The sequence below is a fragment of the Enhydra lutris genome, unplaced genomic scaffold, assembly GCF_002288905.1.
Source record: "Enhydra lutris kenyoni isolate GAN:26980312 unplaced genomic scaffold, ASM228890v2 scaffoldscaffold56, whole genome shotgun sequence".
In the NCBI taxonomy this organism is placed as follows: Eukaryota; Metazoa; Chordata; class Mammalia; order Carnivora; family Mustelidae; genus Enhydra; species Enhydra lutris.
The window spans coordinates 6,546,271-6,566,734 of NW_019154140.1; the positions used below are offsets into that span (position 1 = coordinate 6,546,271).

Genomic DNA, 20,464 nt, shown 5'->3' on the forward strand with positions numbered 1-20,464 from the left:
TCTGCGTCTCCTCTGATTACCTGGATGTCTTAGGAGCCACCTTGGGGGGACTAGAATAGTTGCCTGCTAAGTGGGTCAGCACAGGATGGGAGGGAGGAAGAGGAGCCTGACTGCCCTGTCCCCGTGAGCTCCCCTCGGCCACAGCAGCCTTGCTTCTCTCTCCACCTGGCCCCCATGGTGACAGGCTGCCCCCCTGCTCTCCCAGGACAGAACGCTTCACTCTGTAGGTGGGGCAGATGCCTGCCCAGTGAAGCTTGCTTTCCTGCGGAGGAATAACTTCCCCCACCAACGGGCTGTAGTGCTAAGAGGACATGGTCTGAGGCTGAAAGCTCCTTAATGGGTGGCCACCCTCTTGGCACCCAGAGAGTGGGCTGCAGCCCCATGACGGCAGCGAATCCCGTTGAGTAGCTTGAGCAGTTAGGTTTCAGAACTCGGCTGAGCTGGGCTCCTTAACAAGCAACAGATGAAGGAAGGGAGTCTGTATTAGTTTTTGTTCCCATTCCTGTTACTCAATATTTGCCTCATGATTTTTGCACTCTGAATCTTCTGACGATGGTTAAAGTTTATGACTGTTTGGCTGATGTTGACCGTAACTGAGTAACCCAAAAACTGAGGGTTGAAAGCAGAGCTTCAGCACTCTCGCGGATCCTTCAGCGGTGTGTTTGGACGGGATAGTGACGTCTGTCGGGTGCAGCGGAGCAGGAGTGTGTTGCCGGTCCTGAGAGCACTGTCCCAGACGGAGCGTGCCCTGAACGCACAAAGATGTTCACAGTTAGTTGTCTTCTCTTTCGTTTTCCCATTTCCCAGATGGCCGCTAGCCCATTTTTCGTGTAATTTTGAAAAGGTTACTCTGTTCTGAGTCACATTTTATGGCCGTGTGCCTCAGTAACATTTCTACTACATAGTGCCTTGGAATTCAGCTACAATATTCAAATGAGAGCAGTTAGAATTTTTAAACACATCTGACTGCATAATGCTGTATGAATTCTCGTGCCTATTTATATCCCTGGCATCCCAAATGACACTTTGGGATGTTCTGCCCAATTTTATTATGCTATCTGTCAATTACTGAGTAAATGCATATAATTTGCTGTCAGCAGCCCCAAAATGGAAGGGCAAGTGGTTGGCTTGGGCGTCATTGCTGTCTCTGTTGTTTTCCTAGTGCACTGAGATTTGGAGAGAGTATGTTTCTTAGAGGTAAGACTTTACTAGCGATCTCTGTAGTTTCTGGCTTGGCCTGTATTCTAATCTTTCTTGTTCTAAACTACTTCTGTGTCACCTGGTGGAAATCTCCATTTGTTCACTTACTCAAGCCAGAAAACTGTTTACTGAGCACCTGCTGTATGCCAAGGATGGCGTTTTGTCTGATGCATTTCATCAAGAATCATAGCTGGAAGTTTAACTATCACAAGCTTTTGATATTTACCAGGCCCCATATAGGCCACAGTTTACCTCACCAGTCTATCCTGCAACCCCAGTTTTCCCAGAGCAGAATCCCCGAGATCCCTGGATCAGCTCTTCTAGGAACTCTAGCCTCGGGTGTGAACCAAATTATTTTAAAAGCTCTGTCCGTTCGGTGGGACCCTGGCTGGCTCAGTCGGTAGAGCATGTGACTCTTGATCTCAGAGTCATGAATTCAAGTCCCACATGGGGTGTAGAGCCTACTTTAAGAAAATAAATAATAATGAAAATAAAAGACTGAGCCTGTTTACAAAAGCTCTACACGAATCTAAAGGGTCCCGAATACTTCCTCTCGGCAAAGTAGTCCTTACTCTTTGCCTTTGTCAGTAAGATTCTGTGTTTTAATTTCAGCATAGTGAGCATACAGTGTTCTGTTCGTTGTAGGTGTACATTAGTAGCGACTTAACCCTTCGTACCTCGCGGAGTGCTTACACTTTCCCCCCGTCCCCACACCCATCTCCCCTCTGGCAACCAAGTTTGTTCTCTACAGGTCTCTGTTTCTTGCTTTCTCTCTTTTCCTTTGCTTATTTGTTTTATGTCCTCAAATCCACAGATGAGGGAAGTCACATGGTATTTATCTTTCTCTGACTTATTTCACTTTGCATTATTCTAGCTCCATCCACGTTATTGCAAACAGTAAGATTTCATTCTTTTCTGTGGCTGAATAATATTCCATTGTGTATACAGACCGCATGTTCTTTATCCATTCATCAGTCAGTGGACACGTGGGCTGCCTCCATAATTTGGCTTTTGTAAATAATGCTGCAATCAATGTAGGGGTGCAAGTATCCCTTTAAATTAGTATTTTTGTACTTTGGGGTAAGTACCCACTTGTGTGATTACTGGATCATATGGTAGTTCCATTTCTAATTTTTGAGGAACCCTCATACTGTCTTTCACCATGGCTGCCACAGTTTGCATTCCCACCAAAAGTGCAAGAGGGTTCCTTTTTCTCCACATCCTTGCCAACACATGTTGTTTCTTAGGTTTTTGATATTAGCCGTGCTGACAGGTGTGAAGTAATACCTCACTGTAGTTTGGATTTGCATTTCCCTGATGATGTGTGATGTTGAGCATCTCATGTGTCTGTTGGCCATTGGGATGTATCCTTTGGGGAAATGTCTACTCATGTCTTCTGCCCATTTTTTAATTGGATTATTTGTTTTCTGGATGTTGAGTTGTATCAGTTCTTATATATTTTGGATATTAACCCTTTATCAGAGACGTCATTTACAAATATCTTCTCCCATTCTGTAGGTTGCCTTTTAGTTTTGTTGATTATTTCCTTCACTGTGCAGAAGCTTTTTATTTTAATATAGTACCTATAGTTTTCTTTTGCTTCTGTTTGTCTTGCCTCAGGAGACCTATCTAGAGAAATGTTGCTGTGGCTGGTGTCAGAGAAATTACTGCTTATGTTCTCTTCCAGGATGATTATGGTTTCAGGTCTCACATTTAGGTCTTTAATCCATTTTGAGTTTATTTTTGTGTATGGTGTAAGAAAATGGCCCAGTTTCATTCTTTTGCATGTAGCTGACCAACTTTACCAACACTGTTTGTTGAAGAGACTTTTTCCCATTAGATATTCCTTCCCCTTTTGTCAAAGATTAATTGACCATATGTTTGTGGGTTTATTTCTGGGTTTTCTATTCTGTTCCATTGATCTTTTTGTCTGATATTGTGCCCGTACAATACTGATTTGATTACTACAAGTTTTATGAGTTGAAGTCTGGAATTGTGATACCTCCAGCTTGGCTTGGCTTTGTCAGAATTACTTTGTCTATTTAGGATCTTTTGTGGTTCCATATAAATTTTAGGATTGTTTGTTCTTTGAAAAATGCTGTTGGTATTTTAATGGAGATTGCATTAAATCTGTAGATTGCTTTGGGTAGTACAGACATTGTAACAATATCTGTGCTTCCAATCTATGCATGGCATATCTTTCCATTTCTTTGTGTTCTCTTCAATTTCTTTTGTCAGTGCTTTATAGTTTTCAGAGTATAGCTCTTTTACCTCTTTGGTTAAGTTTATTGCTAGATATTTTCTTTTTCGGTGTGATTGTAAATGGGATTGTTTTCTTAATTTCACTTTCTGTTGCTTCATTATTAGTGTATAGAAATGCAATGGCAGGGTGCCTGGGTGGCTCAGTCGGTTTAGCATCTGCCTTCAGCTCAGGTCATGATCCCAAGGTCCTGGGATCAAGTCCCACATCAGGCTCCCTGCTCAGCAGGGAGTCTGCACCTCCCTGTCCCTCTGCCTCCCTCCCAGTTTATACTCTCTCTCTCACTCGCTCACTCTCTCCCTCAAATAAATAAATAAAATCTTAAAAAAAAAAAAAAAGAAATGTAATGGATGTCTGTACATTGATTTTGTATCCTGTGATTTACCTGAATTCATTTATCAGTTCTAGTAATTTTTTGGTGGGGTGTTTAGTTTTCTGTATATAGTATCATGTCATCTGCAAATAGTGACAGTTGAATTTCTTCCTTACCAATATGGATGCCTCATTTCTTTTAAAATTATTTTTCCAACATAGAATGTATTATTTGCCCTAGGGGTACAGGTCTGTGAATCATCAGGCTTACACATTTCACAGCACTCACCATAGCACATACCCTCCCCAATGTCCATAACCCAACCACCCTATCCCTACCCCACCACCCCCCAGCAACCCTCAATTTGTTTTGTGAGATTAAGAGTCTCTTATGGTTTGTCACCCTCCCAATCCCATTTTGTTTCATTTTTCCTTCCCTACCCTGCATACCCCCCACTTTGCCTCTCAACTTCCTTATATCAGGGAGATCATATGATAATTGTCTTCCTCTGAGTGACTTATTTCGCTCAGCATAATACCCTCTAGTTCCATCCATGACATTGCAAATGGCAAGATTTCATTTCTTTTGATGGCTGCATAGTATTCCATTGTATATATATACCACTTCTTTATCCATTCCTCTGTTGATGCATCTAGGTTCTTTCCATAGTTTGGCTATTGTGGACATTGCTGCTATAAACATTTCGGTGCACGTGCCCCTTCGGATCACTATATTTGTATCTTTGGAGTAAATACCCAGTAGTGCAATTGCTGGGTCATAGGGTAGTTCTATTTTCAACTTTTCGAGGAAACTCTGTACTGTTTTCCAGAGTGGCTGCACCAGCTTGCATTCCCACCAACAGTGTAGGACGGTTCTCCTTTCTCCGCATCCTCGCCAGCATCTGTCATTTCCTGACTTGTTAATTTTAGCTATTCTGACTGGTGTGAGGTGGTGTCTTTCTGTGGTTTTGATTTGTATTTCCCTGATGGTGAGTGATGTGGAGCACTTTTTCATGTGTCTTTTGGCCATCTGGGATGTCTTCTTTGCAGAAATACCTGTTCCTGTCCTCGGCCCATTTCTTGATTGGATTATTTGTTCTTTGGGTGTTGAGTTTGATAAGTTCTTTATAGATTTTGGATACTAGCCCTTTATCTGATAAGACATTTGCAAATATATTCTCCCATTCTGTCAGTTGTCTTTTGGTTTTATTAACTGTTTCCTTTGCTGTGCAAAAGCTTTTGATCTTGATGAAGTCCCAATAGTTCATTTTTGCTCTTGCTTCCCCTTGCCTTTGGCAATGTTTCTAGGAAGAAGTTGCTGCAGCTGAGGTGGAAGAGGTTGCTTCCTGTGTTCTCCTCAAGGATTTTGATGGATTCCTTTCTCACATTGAGGTCCTTCATCCATTTGGAGTCTATTTTTGTGTGCGGTGTAAGGAAATGGTCCAGTTCCATTTTTCAGCATGTGGCTGTCCAATTTTTTCCAGCACCATTTGTTGAAGAGACTGTCTTTTTTCCATTGGACATTCTTTTCTGCTTTGTCACAGATTAGTTGACCGTAGAGTTGAGGGTCTATTTCTGGGCTCTCTATTCTGTACCATTGATCTGTGTGTCTGTTTTTGTGCCAGTACCATACTGTCTTGATGATGACAGTTTTGTAATAGAGCTTGAAGTTTGGAATTGTGATGCCACCAACTTTGGGTTTCTTTTTCAACATTTCTCCGGCTATTCGGGGTCTTTCCTAGTTCCATATAAGTTTTAGGATTATTTGTTCCATTTCTTTGAAAAAAAAAAAAAAAGGATGGTATTTTGATAGGGATTGCATTAAATGTGAGGATTGCTTTAGGTAGCATAGAGATTTTCACAATAAATTGTTCTTACAATCCATGAGCTTGGAACATTTTTCCATTTCTTTGTGTCTTCCTCCATTTCTTTCATGAATACTTTATAGTTTTCTGAGTACAGATTCTTTGCTTCTTTGGTTAGGTTTATTCCTAGGTGTCTTTTGGTTTTGGGTGCAATTGTAAATGGGATCAACTCCTTAATTTCTCTTTCTTCTGTCTTGCTGTTGGTGTATAGAAATGCAACTGATTTCCGTGTATTGATATCCTGATACTTTACTGAATTCCTGTATGAGTTCTAGCAGTTTTGGAGTTGAGTCTTTTGGGTTTCCCACGTAAAGTATATCATCTGAAAAGAGTGAGAGTATGGTTTCTTCTTTGCTGATTCGGATACCTTTAATTTCTTTTTGTTGTCTGATTTCCAACGCTAGGACTTCTAGGACTATGTTGAATAGCAGTGGTGATAGTGGACATCCCTGGTGTGCTCCTGACACCTTAGGGGAAAAGCTCTCAGTTTTTCCCCATTGAGAATGATATTTGCTGTGGGTTTTTCATAGATGGTTTTGATGATATTGAGTTACGACCCTCTATCCCTACACGTTGAAGTGTTTTGATCAAGAAAGGGTGCTGTACTTTGTCAAATGCTTTTTCAGCATCTATGGAGAGTATCATATGGTTCTTATTCTTTCTTTTATTAATGTATTCTATCACATTGATTGATTTGTGGATGTTGAAACAACCTGGCAGCCCAGGAATAAATCCTACTTGGTCGTGCCAAATAATCCTTTTAACGTACTGTTGGATCCTATTGGCTAGTATTTTGGTGAGAATGTTTGCATCCATGTTCAAGGATATTGGTCTGTAATTTTCCTTTTTGATGGAGTCTTTGTCTGGTTTTAGGATCAAGGTCATGCTGGCCTAATAAAATGAGTTTGGAAGTTTTCCTTCCATTTCAATTTTTTGGAACAGTTTCAGGAGAATAGGTATTCTTTCTTCTTTAAATGTTTGGTAGAATTCCCCTGGGCAGGCTTCTGGCCCTGGGCTCTTGTTTATTGGGTGATTTTTGATGGCTGCTTCAATCTCCTTACTGGTTATGGGTCTGTTCAGGTTTTCTATTTCTTCCTGGTTTAGTTTTGGTAGTTTATATGAATGCATCTATTTCGTCCAGATTGTCAGATTTGCTGGCATATAGTTACTCATAATATGTTCTTATAATTGTTTCTATTTCTTTGGTGTTGTTTGTGATCTCTCCTCTTTCATTCATGATTTTATTTATTTGGGTCCTTTCTATTTTCTTTTTGATAAGCCTGGCCAGGGGTTTATCAATCTTATTAATTCTTTCAAAGAACCAGCCCCTAGTTTCGTTGATTTGTTCTGTTGTTTTTTTTGGTTTCTATTTCATTGATTTCTGCTCTGATCTTTTTTATTTCTCTTCTCCCGCTGGGTTTAAGCTTTCTTTGCTGTTCTTTCTCCAGCTGCTTTAGGTGTAGGGTTAGGTTGCGTATTTGAGACCTTTCTTGTTTTTTGAGAAAGGCTTGTATCACTATATATTTTCCTCTTAGAACTGCCTTTGCTGTGTACCATATATTTTGAACAGTTGTGTTTTCATTATCATTTGTTTCCATGAATTTTTTCCCCTTCTTCTTTAATTTCCTGGTTGACCCATTCATTCTTTAGTAGGATGCTCTTTAGCCTCCATGTATTTGACTTCTTTCCAATTTTCCTCTTGTGATTGAGTTCTAGCTTCAGAGCATTGTGGTCTGAAAATATGCAGGGAATGATCCCAATCTTTTGGTACCAGTTGAGACCTGATTTGTGACCCAGGCTATGATCTATTCTGGAGAATGTTCTATGTGCACTAGAGAAGAGTGTGTATTCTGTTGCTTTGGGATGGAATGTTCTGAATATATCTGTGATGTCCATCTGGTCCAGTGTGTCATTTAAAGCCCTTATTTCCTTGTTGATCTTTTGCTTAGATGATCTGTCCATTTCAGTGAGGGGGGCGTTAAAGTCCTTTACTATTATTGTATTAATGTCAATGTGTTTCTTTGATTTTGTTATTAATTGGTTTATATAATTGGCTGCTCCCGTGTTAGGGGCATGGATATTTAAAATTGTTAGATCTTGGGGCACCTGGGTGGCTCAGTGTGTTAAAGCCTCTGCCTTCGGCTCAGGTAATGATCCCAGGGTCTTGGGATCGAGCCCTGCATCAGGCTCTCTGCTCAGTGGGGAGCCTGCTTCCTCCTCTCTCTCTCTCTGCCTGCCTCTCTGCCTACTTGTGATCTATGTCTGTCAAATAAATAAATAAAATCTTTTTAAAAAATAAAATGAGTTTCTTGCAGACAGCATATCTATGGGTCTTGTTTTTTTTATCCATTCTGATACCCTGGGTCTTTTGATTGGCACATTTAGCCCATTTACATTCAGAGTAACTATTGAAAGATATGAGTTTAGTGCCATTGTATTGCCTGTAAGGTGACTGTTACTGTATATTGTCTCTGTTCCTTTCTGATCTATTACTTTTAGGCTCTCTGTTTGCTTAGAGGACCCCTTTCAATATTTCCTATAGGGCTGGTTTGGTGTTTGCAAATTCTTTTAATTTTTGTTTGTCCTGGAAGCTTTTTATCTGTCCTGTTTTCAGTGACAGCCTAGCTGGATATAGTATTCTTGCCTGCATATTTTTCTCATTTAGTGCTCTGAATATATCATGCCAGAGCCTGCCAGGTCTCTGTGGATAAGTCTGCTGCCAATCTAATATTTCTATGTTACAGACTTCTTGTCCTGAGCTGCTTTCAGGATTTTCTCTTTGTCACTAAGACTTGTAAGTTTTACTATTAGATGATGGGATGTGGACCTATTTTTATTGATTTTTGAAGGGGCTTCTCTGTGCTTCCTGGATTTTGATGCTTGTTCCCTTTGCTATATTAGGGAAATTCTGTACTATAATTTGCTCCAATATACCTTCTGCCCCTTTCTTTCTTCTTCTTCTGGGATCCCAATTATTCTAATATTGTTTCATCTTATGGTATCACTTATCTCTTGAATTCTCTTCTCATGATCCAGTAGTTGTTTGTCTCTCTTTTGCTCAGCTTCTTTATTCTCTATCATTTGGTCTTCTATATCTCTACTTCTCTCTTCTGCCTCTTTTATCCTAGCAGTAAGAACCTCCATTCTTTTTTTTTTTTAAGATTTTATTTATTTATTTGACAGACAGAGATCACAGGTAGGTAGAGAGGCAGCCAGAGAGAGAGGAAGGGAAGCAGGCTCCCTGCTGAGCAGAGAGCCCTATGCAGGACTCGATCCCAGGACTATGGGATCATGACCTGAGCCGAAGGCAGAGGCTTTAACCCACTGAGCCACCAGGCGCCCCAAGAACCTCCATTCTTGATTACACCTCATTAATAGCTTTTTTTATTTCAACTTGGTTAGATTTTAATTCTTTTATTTCTCCAAAAAGGGATTTTATTTCTCCAGAAAGGGATTCTCTAATACCTTCCATGCCTTTTTTGAGCCCAGCTAGCACCTTGATAATTGTCATTCTGAACTCTAGTTCTGACATATTACTGATGTCCATGTTGATTAAGTCTCTAGCTGTCAGTACTGCCTCTTGTTCTTTTTTTTTTTTTTTTTTGTGGTGAGTTTTTCCACCTTGTCATTTTATCCAGATAAGAATATTTGAAAGAGAGAATAAAATACTAAAAGGGTGGCAAAGACCCCAGAAAAATATATGCTAACCAAATCAGAAGAGACGCAAAACTGGGGGGAGAATAAAGGGGGAAAAATTAAAAAATAAAAAATAAAAAAGTATATATATTAGACTGGTGAATAGAACAGAGCCACCCACTTGATTTTGGGTGTATTCTGGTCTCTTAGGAGAAACTACCTCCCCAGATTTTAAAGACGGAAAAACATATATATGTATACAAAAATAAGGGTAAACACAATGAAGGTATGGAATATGACTGTAAAGATGAAAATTTAAAAAAGATTCTAAAAAAGGGATTGATGAGTTGGTTGGAAAAAGAAAAAAAGAATGTGATCAGTCTGGAGACTAGAACAAAGCCATATACCAGATTTAGGGTATATTTTGATCTATTAGAAAAAAACTGTATCCCAAAATTTTAAAGAAAAAAAACCTATATGTATACAGAAAGTAAGGTTGGGGCACCTGGGTGCCTTAGTTGTTAAGCCTCTGCCTTCAGCTCAGGTCATAATCCCAGGGTCCTGGGATCAAGCCCCGCATCGGGCTCCCTGCTCCTCGGGAAGCCTGCTTCTCCTTCTCCCACTCCCCCTGCTCGTATTCCCTCTCTCACTGTCTCTCTCTCGGTCAAATAAAAAATTAAGAACAACAACAAAAAATATTTTAAAAAATAAGGTTAAATACAGTAAAGGGATAAAATATGACTATAACCATAAAATTTAAAAAGACTTTTTTATAAAGGTATTGATAAGATAAAATAGTTATAAAAAACGTTAAAAAGGAAAGAGGAAAAGTTGGAAAAAATAAAATAAAAATAATTTAACTTTGTAAGATTAAAGGATCATGGGCGAAAGCCATGAATTCTGTGTGTTGCTTTCCCCTGGCTCTGGAGTTCTGCTATTGTCCTTGATCAGTGAGCTTGGTCTTGGCTGGATGTTCTTGCTGATATTCTGGGGGAGGGGCCCTGTTGCAGTGATTCTCAAATGTCTTTGCCCAAGGTGGAATTGCACCGGTGGAATTGCACCACACTTGCCAGGGGCCAGGCTAAGTAATTTGCTTGTGTTTGCTCTCAGCTTTTGTTCCCTGGATGTTTTTCATATAGCTCTGGAGGACGGGAATGGAAATGGTGGCCTCCCAATCTCTGACCCAGAGGAGCCAAGAGCTCAGGGCCCCACCCCTCAATGTGCCCTCAGAGAAAAGCAGTCAATCCCTCCCATCTCCCTGGTTTCCAGCCGCACTCCGTGCTCACCCAGCCTATGACTGAGTGTTTCTTTTTCTGGTGCACAGCCCCATTTGGAGTTTTTAAACCCAGCAGATTCCTGCCACATGCTCCTGTGCCGCTCCTCCCAGAGGAGAATGGGGGGTGTGTGTCTCCCTGGATCTGCCACTTGTGGGGTCCCTGCCTAAAGAGGAGTGGTTCGACTGTGCCTTGGATCATGGTTTAAGCTAACCCTGAGCTGAAAGCCCACTGGTGAGCTCCATCTCTGTAGCCCACTTTCCTGCTCAGATACCTGGGAGCTCTGCCATGCTCAGATACCCCTGGTCTTTCTGTGACCCCATGGGTCCTGAGACCACACTGTCCCCATGAGGGCTCCACCCCCACTTAGCCTCTGGAGCAACGTCCCTCAGTGGAGCAGACTTCTAAAAGTTCTGATTTTGTGCTCTGCTGCTCCACTGCTTGCTGGGAGCCAGCCCCTCCCCCCACGGTCTATCTTCCCATCCCTTTGGATTCACTTCTCCTCACGTCCTACCTTTCAGAAAGTGGTCGATTTTCTGTTCCTAGAATTGCTGTTCTTCTTCTCTTTTATCTCCTGTTGAGTTTGTAGGTGTTCAGAATGGTTTGATAACTATCTAGCTGAACTCCTGGGACCTAATGATATTTCAGTCTCCTACTCCTCTGCCATCTTACTTCCTCCTTCTTTTCTTTTTCTTGTCTGATTGCTGTGGCTAGGACTTTCAGTACTATCTTTTTTTTTTTTAAAGTTATTTATTTATTTGACAGAAAGAGAGCACAAGTAGGCAGAGAAGCAGGCAGAGAGAGGGGGAAGCAGGCTCCCTGCTGAGCAGAGAGCCCAATGCAGGGCTCAATCCCAGGACCCTGAGATCATGACCTGAGCCAAAGGCAGAGGCTTTAACCCACTGAGCCACCCAGGCACCCCCTTTCAGTACTATCTTGAGTAAAAGTGGTGAGAGTGGATATCCTTGTCTTGTTCCTGACCTTAGGGGAAAAGTTCTCAGTTTTTCCCCATTATGATATTGACTATGGGTTTTTTCATATATGGCCTTTATTACGCTGAGGTATGTTCTGTAGCCCTACTTTGTGGAGGATTTTTATTGTGAATCATTGTTATACTTTGTCATATGCTTTTTCTGCATCTATTGAAATGATCATATGGTTTTTATCCTTTCTCTTATAGATGTGATGTATCATCTTGATTGATTTGAATATTGAAATACACTCACACCCTGGGAATAAATCCCACTTAATCGTGGTATATGGTTTTTTTAATGTATTGTTGGATCTGGTTTGTAATATTTTGTTGAGGACTTTTGCATCTAAATTCATGAGAGATAATGGCCTGTATTTCTCATTTTTTCTGGTGTCTGTATTTGGGTTTAGTATTGGGGTAATATTAGCCTCATAGAATGAATTTATCAGATTTCTGGAATAGTTTGAAAATAGGTATTAACTCGTCTTTAAATGTTTGATAGACTTCACCCATGAAGTTGTCTGGTCCTGGATTTTTGTTTGTTGGGAGTTTTTGGATTACTGATTCAATTCACTGCTAGTAATTACCTATTCAAATTTTCTACTTCCTGCTTCAGTTTTGGGACATTATTGCATATAGGAACTTATCCATTTCTTAATGTTGTCCAATTTTTGGCATACAAGTTTTCATAATATTGTTAATATTGTTTGTGTTTCTGTGTTATTGGTCATTATTTCTCCTCTTTCATTAGTGATTTTATTTAGGTTGCCTGCCTCTCTCTGTCTCTCTCCCCCCCTTCTTCCTTCTCTCCCTCCTTTCTCCCTTTTTCCCTCCCTCCCTTCTTCCCTCCCTCTTTTTTTGATGAGTCTAAGTAAAGGTTTATCAATTTTGTTGATCTTTTCAAAGAATCAGCTTCTGAATTCACTGATATGTTCTGGGTTTTTTGTTTGTTTTCGTTTTTATTTTTAGTTTCTATATCATTTATTTCTGTTCTAATCTTTATTATTTCCTCCCTTTTGCTGGCTTGGTTTTTTTTTGTTGTTGTTGTTTTTGTTCTTCTTCTTCTTCTAGCTCCTTTAGGTGCAAAGTTAGGTTGTTTATTTGAGATTTTTCTTGCTTCTTGAGGTAGGCCTGTATTGCTATAAATTTCCCACTTAAAACAGCTTTTGCTGGGATGCCTGGGTGTCTCAGTTGCTTAAGTGTCTGCCTTTGGCTCAGGTCATGATCCCAGGGTCCTGGGATCGAGTCCCACATCAGGTTCCTTATTCACCAGGAGCCTGCTTCTCCCTCTGCCTGCTCTTCCTGCCGCTCCTCCTGCTTATTCTCTGTCTCTCTCTCTCTGACAATAAAATCTTTAAAAAAAAATAAAATAAAAGAACAGATTTTGCTGCATCCCAAAGATTTTGGACCATTGTGTTTTATTTCCTTTTTGAATTCTTGGTTGACCCTTCACTGTTTAGTAGCATGTTATTTAAGCTCCACATATTTGTGTTCTTTCCAGATATTTTTCTTGTAGTCGATTTCTAGTTTCATAGCATTGTATTCAGAAAAGATGCATGGCATGACTTTGATCTTGAATATGATCTTGAATATGGGTTTATGGCCTAATGTGTGATCTGTTCTGGAGAATGTTCCATGTGTACTTGAAAAGAATATGTATTCTGCTGTTTCAGGATGGTATGTTAGACCCATCTGATCCAATATGTCATTTAGAGCTGTTTCTTTATTGATATCCTATTTGAATGGTCTGTCCATTCATGTAAGTGAGTTGTTAAAGTCCTCTACTATTATTGTATTACTCTTTATTATTTCCTTTATATTTATTAGTAGCTACTTTATATATTTGGGTGCTCTAATGTTGGGTGCATAAATAATTACAATTGTTATATCTTCTTGTTGAATTATTCCTTTATGATTATGTAGTGCCTTCTTTGTCTCTTGTTACAGTCCCTTCATAAGTCTATTTTGTCTGATATAAGTATTGTTACTCTGGCTTTCTTTTCACTTCCATTTGGCTGATAAATGCTTTTCTAACCCTCTACTTTCAATCTGTATGTGTTGTTATGTCCAAACTTCTTCTCCTATAGGCAGCAAATAAATGGGTCTTCTCTTTTATCTATTCCATCACTCCGTGTCTTTTGATTGGAGCATTTAATTCATTTACAATCAAAGTAATTATTGATAAGCAAATACTTTTTGCCATTTTGTTACTTGTTTTATATTTTTTTTTGTAGTTCTTCTCTGTTCCTTTCCTCTCTTGCTCTTTTTCACAGTTTGCTTTCATTCTTTAATAATATATTTGCATTCCTTTCTCTTTATTCCTTGCTTATCTATCAGTGTTTTTTTTAATTTGTGGTTACCATTAGGTTTGTCTGTAATGTATTAGGCATATAGGAGTCTATATTAAGTTGATGGTTGCTTAAGTTTGAACCCATTCTTTACTCCTCTCCCTTGCCCCCCATGTTTTAGGTCTATGGTGTCATATTTTATATCCTTTCATTTTGTGAATCACTTTACTGATTTTCACAGATATACCAGTTTTTACTGCTTTTGTGCTTCCTATTTTTCTTATTCCTACTTATTGTCTTTCTTTTCCACTCAAAGGGTTCCCTTTAATATTTCTTATAGGGCTCTTAATGGTCATGAACTCCTTTAACTTTTGGATATTTGGTTGTTGTTTTTTTGTTTGGTTTTGTTTTAAGATTTATTTATTTGGGTTTTTTTTTTTTTTTTTTTTTTTTTGGAGAAAGAGAGTGGGGTAAGAGGGAGAGGGAGAGAGAGAATCATAAGCAGACTCACTGCTGAGCACAGAGCCCAGGATGGGCCTCAGTCTCACAACCCTGAGATCATGACCTGAGCCAAAACCAAGAGTTGGACACTCAACTGACCAAGCTACCCAGGTGCCCCTAACTTTTGTTTTTTTGAGAAAGTCTTTATCTCTCTTTCTATTCTGAATGATAGCCTTGCTGGGTAGAATATTGCAGGGATTTTTCTTCCAACACTTTGAATATATCATGCTGCTCCCTTCTGGCGTACAAAGGTTCTGCCAAAATGTCCCCTGATAGCCTTATGTGGCTTCTCTTGTATATAACTTTTCTTCTGCTGCTTTAAAAATTATTACTAATTTTTGCCAGTTTAATTACTATTTCCCTTGCTGTGGACCTTCTTGGGTTGATTTTGTTGGGAGCTCTCTTTGCTGGATCTAGATTTCTGTTTCCTTCCCTCAGATTCAGAATGTTTTCAGCTAGTATTTCTTCAAATTTTCTGTACTCTTTCCTCTCTCTTCTTCTGAGATGCCTATAATGTGAATGTTACTGTGCTTGATGGAGTCACTGAGTTCCCTAAGTCTGTCTCACATTCCCCTCTAGGCTGAGTGGGGACAAGGGAGCAGTGGTAGGGAGCCCAGCACTGGCAACCAAAGATGTACATTTCACTGTGACCACAGAGGAAGCCAAGGGAGGCTTTCAGTGTGAGTTCATGGAGGATAGTTCCAGGGTAGAGCGCAGCTCCCCGGTTCAGCTCTACCTTTGTCGATGGAGTCCTCAAAGCGGCCATATGCCCCACTGCTCTCCTCTGGCCCGCATTAGCTCTCTTGGCAGATGGAAGGGTTACTTTTAAATTATGCAATAGCTTTTCCAGTTAGGTATTTTTACTTATGTTTTCTTTTTTTTTTAAAGATTTTATTTATTTATTTGACAGAGATCACAAGTAGGCAGAGAGGCAGGCAGAGAGAGAGGAAGGGAAGCAGGCTCCCTGCCGAGCAGAGAGCCCGATACGGGACTCAATCCCAGGACCCTGAGATCATGACCTGAGCCGAAGGCAGTGGCTTAACCCACTGAGCCACCCAGGCGCCCTTTACTTATGTTTTCATCTTACTCTTTTAGTTTGTCATGAATTAGCCCTGCTAAGCTACTTTACTGAACAAATTTTACACTGTACGTTGAATAGTAACACAAGTCCAACAAAAATGTCTTAGGTATTTTTACTTTTGTTGTTTCTTCAATAGGAAAGCCATCTACCTTCATCTGGAGGAAGTGGGAGGCAGGGACGGAAGACAGGGGCAGAGAAAGGGATGGTCTTCAGGTTTAATCAGCAGTGCTAGGTATCTTTTGAAATGTATTTTATAAATTACTACTGTTGTTGATTTTGATTGGTTTCCTGTCTCCCACCCACTGCACACATCACCACCACCATGCCCTCTAGTGGGAAAGGCGGCCGTTTCCTCATTGGGCCACACAGGAGTTGTTGGAAAGCAAGGGACTCCTGATGATAGGGAGAATTGGGAGGCTATCCATTCATAGGGCTGGTGTTGGGAGGAAGTCCATGGAAGCTTTAAGTGCAGGCCCAGGAAGCAGAGACAGGAGGACCAGAGGAGGGGGCAAGAAAATGGAATAAAGGGTAGGGACAATCATGTAACACTTCCACCTCTCCTTGACCTAGAGTCTTAGAAGAAGACACAGACAAATAGATCACCAAGACTGGCTGATTGTGTGCACTGGTTCCTGTGGACTTGCTCCCTGCCCCTCTTTCCCAACTTCCCCACCCTCCCTTGGGAACATCTCTGATCTCCCTTATCCAGCAAGATGTGACCTGCACACTTTCCCATCCACATGCCCTAGAGGTGTGTTTTGTGTTTACTCAAGAACAAGTCATGCCTATATTTTCTGCCCCCCCCCTCCCAAATCTTGGCCTCTGGTCCCAGTTCCTTCCTGGGTTCCACGCAGTATGAAGGTTACAAAAGGAGGCAAGTATGTGTTTGTGTGAGGTTACTAAACCAGGCAGTGTGACTCTAGTGACCTCCCTCCTGGCTGAAATGTCTACAGAAGAAGGCCTTAGGATGGCCATTTGGTCACATCTACAGAATTAAAGACTAACGGAAAATAAAGAACAAAGCACAGGTCAAAATGTACTTTCCAATAATTTTTTGTTTTTAATATCAATTGATGTTTTAAAAAATACAGAGGTGTTTGACACAGAATAGCACCATTGTGTAGGACACACTCAGTTCCTGCGCCCGGCACCTGAAGGGGGCTCTTCTTGCCTGGGCTGGGGACAGTCACTCGGGGGGGCGTTAGACTCACACCAGTTAGTTTCCTGCCTCTGCCTCGACCCAAAGGTCTTACAGGAAGACAATAAATAAATAGAACACCAAGATTTTATTTTGCAGTCTGCCCAGTTCAGGTCTCTTAGAAAGAGAGGGGAGAAAAGTCCACACTGTGAGCGGGTGGGGTGAATGGACATCAGGTCAGGTCAGCCATTCAGTGCAGAGCCCTAGAGTGACTGCGACTGGAAAGTACTTGGGTCCTTTGGGTTGGCAATGGATTGTGGTGTTTGTGGGTTCGAGTTTTTACAAGAAGCAGACAGGTCCTATGTCCACACCAAATTCCTGCTCGGGCCCTCCTATGTCCATGGGCGCAATGTCAATGATGGGGAGACGTGAGGTCTTCTGTGACCGGTACTCGATCAGAGTCTTGCCCCACTTACCGGTGTGTTTCTAGGGGAGAAAGAAAGGAGACACTGTCCAGTGCCAGCTGCCCAGGACCCCAAATCTGAGCCTCATAGAGCACAAAACACAAAACATGCTCTGGGGCTCCCCTGACCTCCCCTTGGCTTGCCAGAGCCCTCTCCACCTCAACTCCTGTTCCTGCCAGCAAGACCCCCTCCATGCTCCCCTTCTGTCCTGGCTTCCTCCCCTACAGTGACCCTCTCTTCGCTCCATCCTGTGGGCTGACCCACAGACCCACAGTCCTACAGGGGTAACTGGACGTGCTGGGTTGGGCTTCTTTTCCCTGAGCCAAGAGAGGGAAGAAGATAGAATAGCACCCCTCCTTTACCTGTGCCTCTGCCCGTCTTCTCTGTCTAACCCCTCAAGCTCACACCTCTGAGGAACCCATCATTTTAGGCCTGCACCAGCTGTGGGCCCGCCCTCGACCTCAGGTGGCCCATCTCCCTGGAGGCTCCAGCCAGCCTGACTCACCGTGCAGCCATCCTTCAGGACAGTGTATGTGAAGCGGCTGTTGCCCTCAGCCCGGATCTCCACGTCATTGGAGCCCTGGATGAGCAGGGCCTTCTTGAGGTTGCCGGCTGCCTCGTCCAGGTAGGCAATGCTGTTCTTGCAGTGGTAGGTGATGTTCTGGGAGCCCTCGGTGGACAGCAAGCGTAGGAACGTCATCTGGACGTTGGCAGTGTTGGGAGCCAGGTTGTCGTCACCATAGCTGAACTGTTCGGGCAGAGAAGAGTGGTGTGAGGCCCAGAACAGCATCCCATGGGATCACGGTTAAAGCTACTGTCCCTCCCTTCCTCCTAAGCCCCAGAGAAAATGGGTGAGAGTGTGGGTGGGGTGCCAACAACTCGGATGCAGGAAGAACACAGTCTGGAGGCACCATTTCTGACCCAGAGCAGTCAGGTACTCACATGGAAGCCGCCATTGATGGTTTCTCCAAACCAGATGTGTTTCTTGTCCTTGCCCTTGCTGCTCCACCAGTTCTTCTTGGGAACGTTCGCTGGGTTGGGGTAGACGCAGGTCTCGCCAGTCTCCATGTTGCAGAAAACCTTCATGGCGTCCAAGGTGCAGCCCTGGTTGGGGTCAATCCAGTAGTCTCCTGCGAGGGGGGAGGTGACATCCTTTCAGGGCTCAGACAGGCAGACCCTCCCAAGAGAGCCAGGCCTGCCTGGGAGAGACAGAAAGGCTTCTGGGGACACAAGGGACAGAGGCGCTGGTGGTGAGGGCCACGAGTGGGCAAAGGGAGGGCAGATGCAGGGATCCAAGAGCAAGGAGACCTAGGTGGGAAAGTCTGGTGTTAAACAGGGGTGTAAGCCAAAGGGCAGGAGCAGGGCCTGCCTGGTGGACAGAGCTCCCACCGATGTCCCATCTGCCACATGGCCATGGCGGGACAGGGCCCGGGCTGCATCTTCTCTGCTGTGGGATGGAGGCTCAGCCATCTGCCAGAACCTTCCAAGCCCGGCTCTGCCCTGTGCCCAGGGATGCCTCCTCCCTTGTTCTGCAGGGACCCCGCCCGGCAGGCTGACTTCCTGCTCTCTGGGGCCAGGGCTTCTGCCTTGCAGGCTCACCGCTCTTCCATTCAGGGTGACAGAGTTTCAGGTCCCGGCAGGTGCGAGCAGGGTTCTTGCGTGAGCCCTCGGGGCTGCGCAGGCTCTCGATCTGGTTGTTGAGGGACTTGAGCGTGGCATCCACCTCAGCGTCGTGCTGTCTCAGGTCACCAGCTGGCTGGTCGGCCCGCATGTACTGCAGGGGGTCAGGGCCCTTCTCTCTCTGGCCAAGGCCAGCAAAGGCAGACATGTCGATGCCGGGGCCGGGGGGACCTGGAGGACCAGGGGGCCCAGGGTTTCCAGGAGGACCCTGCAGCAGGAAACAACGGTCAGCTGGGGATCGTTGGGACAGGCCCCTCCTGGGTACATCTCCCCCTGCTAGAATATACTAGAGGGTCTTCTTCCAGTCCCATAGGTGCGGGAGGGCTATGGAAGGCCAGGACCAAGAAAATCCTAGCACCTTCCTCACTTCTGCATCAGCCCCTCTCTTCTGTGGCCCAGTACCAAGCATGGATCCTTTGAATGTCCCAGGATGACCCAGCATAAAGGATGCTATCATCATTAGCTGCAGGCTGATGCCCTCAAAGAGACTCTTGGCCCCAGAGCACACAAGCTCCCTGGACACCGGGGACAGCCCAGACTACGAGGAAGGGGTCGGGACACTTACAGCGGGGCCAGTTTCGCCTGACCGTCCACGGGGGCCAGGGGGCCCGATGGGGCCGGGGATTCCATTAGCACCATCTTTGCCAGAGGGACCAACAGGGCCAGGAGGACCCTGCACACCAGGAGAGAAGAGCAATCAACGAAGGGACAGTGGGAGGGTGGGGCGCCACTCAGGGGGCCATCCTTCTTCACGCTTCTCCGTCACAGAGCCCAGCTGGGTCTCCACTCATCCAAGAAAGAGCAGGGTGGCCTTGCGGCTCTCCTACCAGCCTAAGCTCCTCTTTGTCAGATCCCATTCCCAGGGGGCCCATCCGACAGCCGGAGCTGTTGTCACATTCACCCAGCCTGTGGACTCAGAGGCTTTTCTGGCTCCGGTCACCCCAAGCCAGTCCTACCTCCACTGTGGAGTGAGGCCCTCTGAGCCCGAGGCCTCCCTTTTGCCCACATGCCTGGCCAGTGCCTGCCCCCCAGCCTCCCAAGGAAGGGCTCACTCCAGCTCACTTACTCTAGGACCAGAAGGACCAGCAGGACCAGAAGCACCTTGGTCTCCAGAAGGACCCTATGCAGAAGGAAGAGGCAAAGGTCAGAGGTCAACACAGACAGGGCCCCATCTTCCAGGGTGGGAGGCTGTCTTGAACGTACTTAGGACATGTTCTACTCCCATTCCCTTTCTACTTTCTTGGGGTTAGAGGGAGGAGCAAGTCCTGGAAATTTCCTGGGGCGATCCCAAGTTGACTGAGCAGCCTGGGACCCTCGAGTGGGCTCTGATCTGTGGGAGGCACTGGGGAGCCATGCATAGGCAACAACACTCACGGGGGGGCCAGGCAGACCCTGCAGACCAGTGAAGCCACGGTGTCCCTTCAGTCCCCTCTCGCCAGCCTCTCCAGCTTCTCCTTTGTCACCTCGGGGACCTTGAGGACCCTGGGAACAAGACAGACACAGGTTGGGTCAGGTCAGCCAGGCAGGAGCACGCTGCTGGCCTCACCTGAGCCAAGGAGTCCTGGGATCCCCAGGGTCCCCACTGCCCTCCAAACCTGGCCTCATCAGGAACCAAGAGAGGACACGCAGATACTCACTGGGATTCCTCGGGCTCCAGCTGGTCCTGCGGGACCCATGGGGCCTTGTGCACCCTGTGAGGGAGAGTGTGGAAACAGTGTCAGAGCAAGGGTGGAACAGGGAGGGCCCTCCCTGGCATCTTCCCATGGCTGGGCACTGAGGTTGCAGCTCCCGT

At 44.0% G+C, this 20,464-nt stretch overlaps 1 protein-coding gene across 2 annotated transcripts in view; it reads right to left on the bottom strand.

Moving 5' to 3' along the window:
- Positions 1-16,427: 16,427 nt before the first annotated feature.
- Positions 16,428-20,464, bottom strand: part of LOC111157855 (collagen type II alpha 1 chain) — a 39,744-nt gene continuing 35,707 nt past the window's right edge. For both annotated transcript variants that reach the window (XM_022519548.1, XM_022519550.1), the window contains 8 exons: positions 20,310-20,363; positions 20,047-20,154; positions 19,739-19,792; positions 19,238-19,345; positions 18,592-18,880; positions 17,935-18,122; positions 17,498-17,740; positions 16,428-17,014 (listed from right to left, as the gene is read on the bottom strand). In XM_022519548.1, coding sequence (XP_022375256.1) covers positions 16,868-17,014; positions 17,498-17,740; positions 17,935-18,122; positions 18,592-18,880; positions 19,238-19,345; positions 19,739-19,792; positions 20,047-20,154; positions 20,310-20,363 — 1,191 coding nt within the window. In that variant the 3' untranslated portion in view covers positions 16,428-16,867. The remainder of the gene's footprint in view (positions 17,015-17,497; positions 17,741-17,934; positions 18,123-18,591; positions 18,881-19,237; positions 19,346-19,738; positions 19,793-20,046; positions 20,155-20,309; positions 20,364-20,464) is intronic.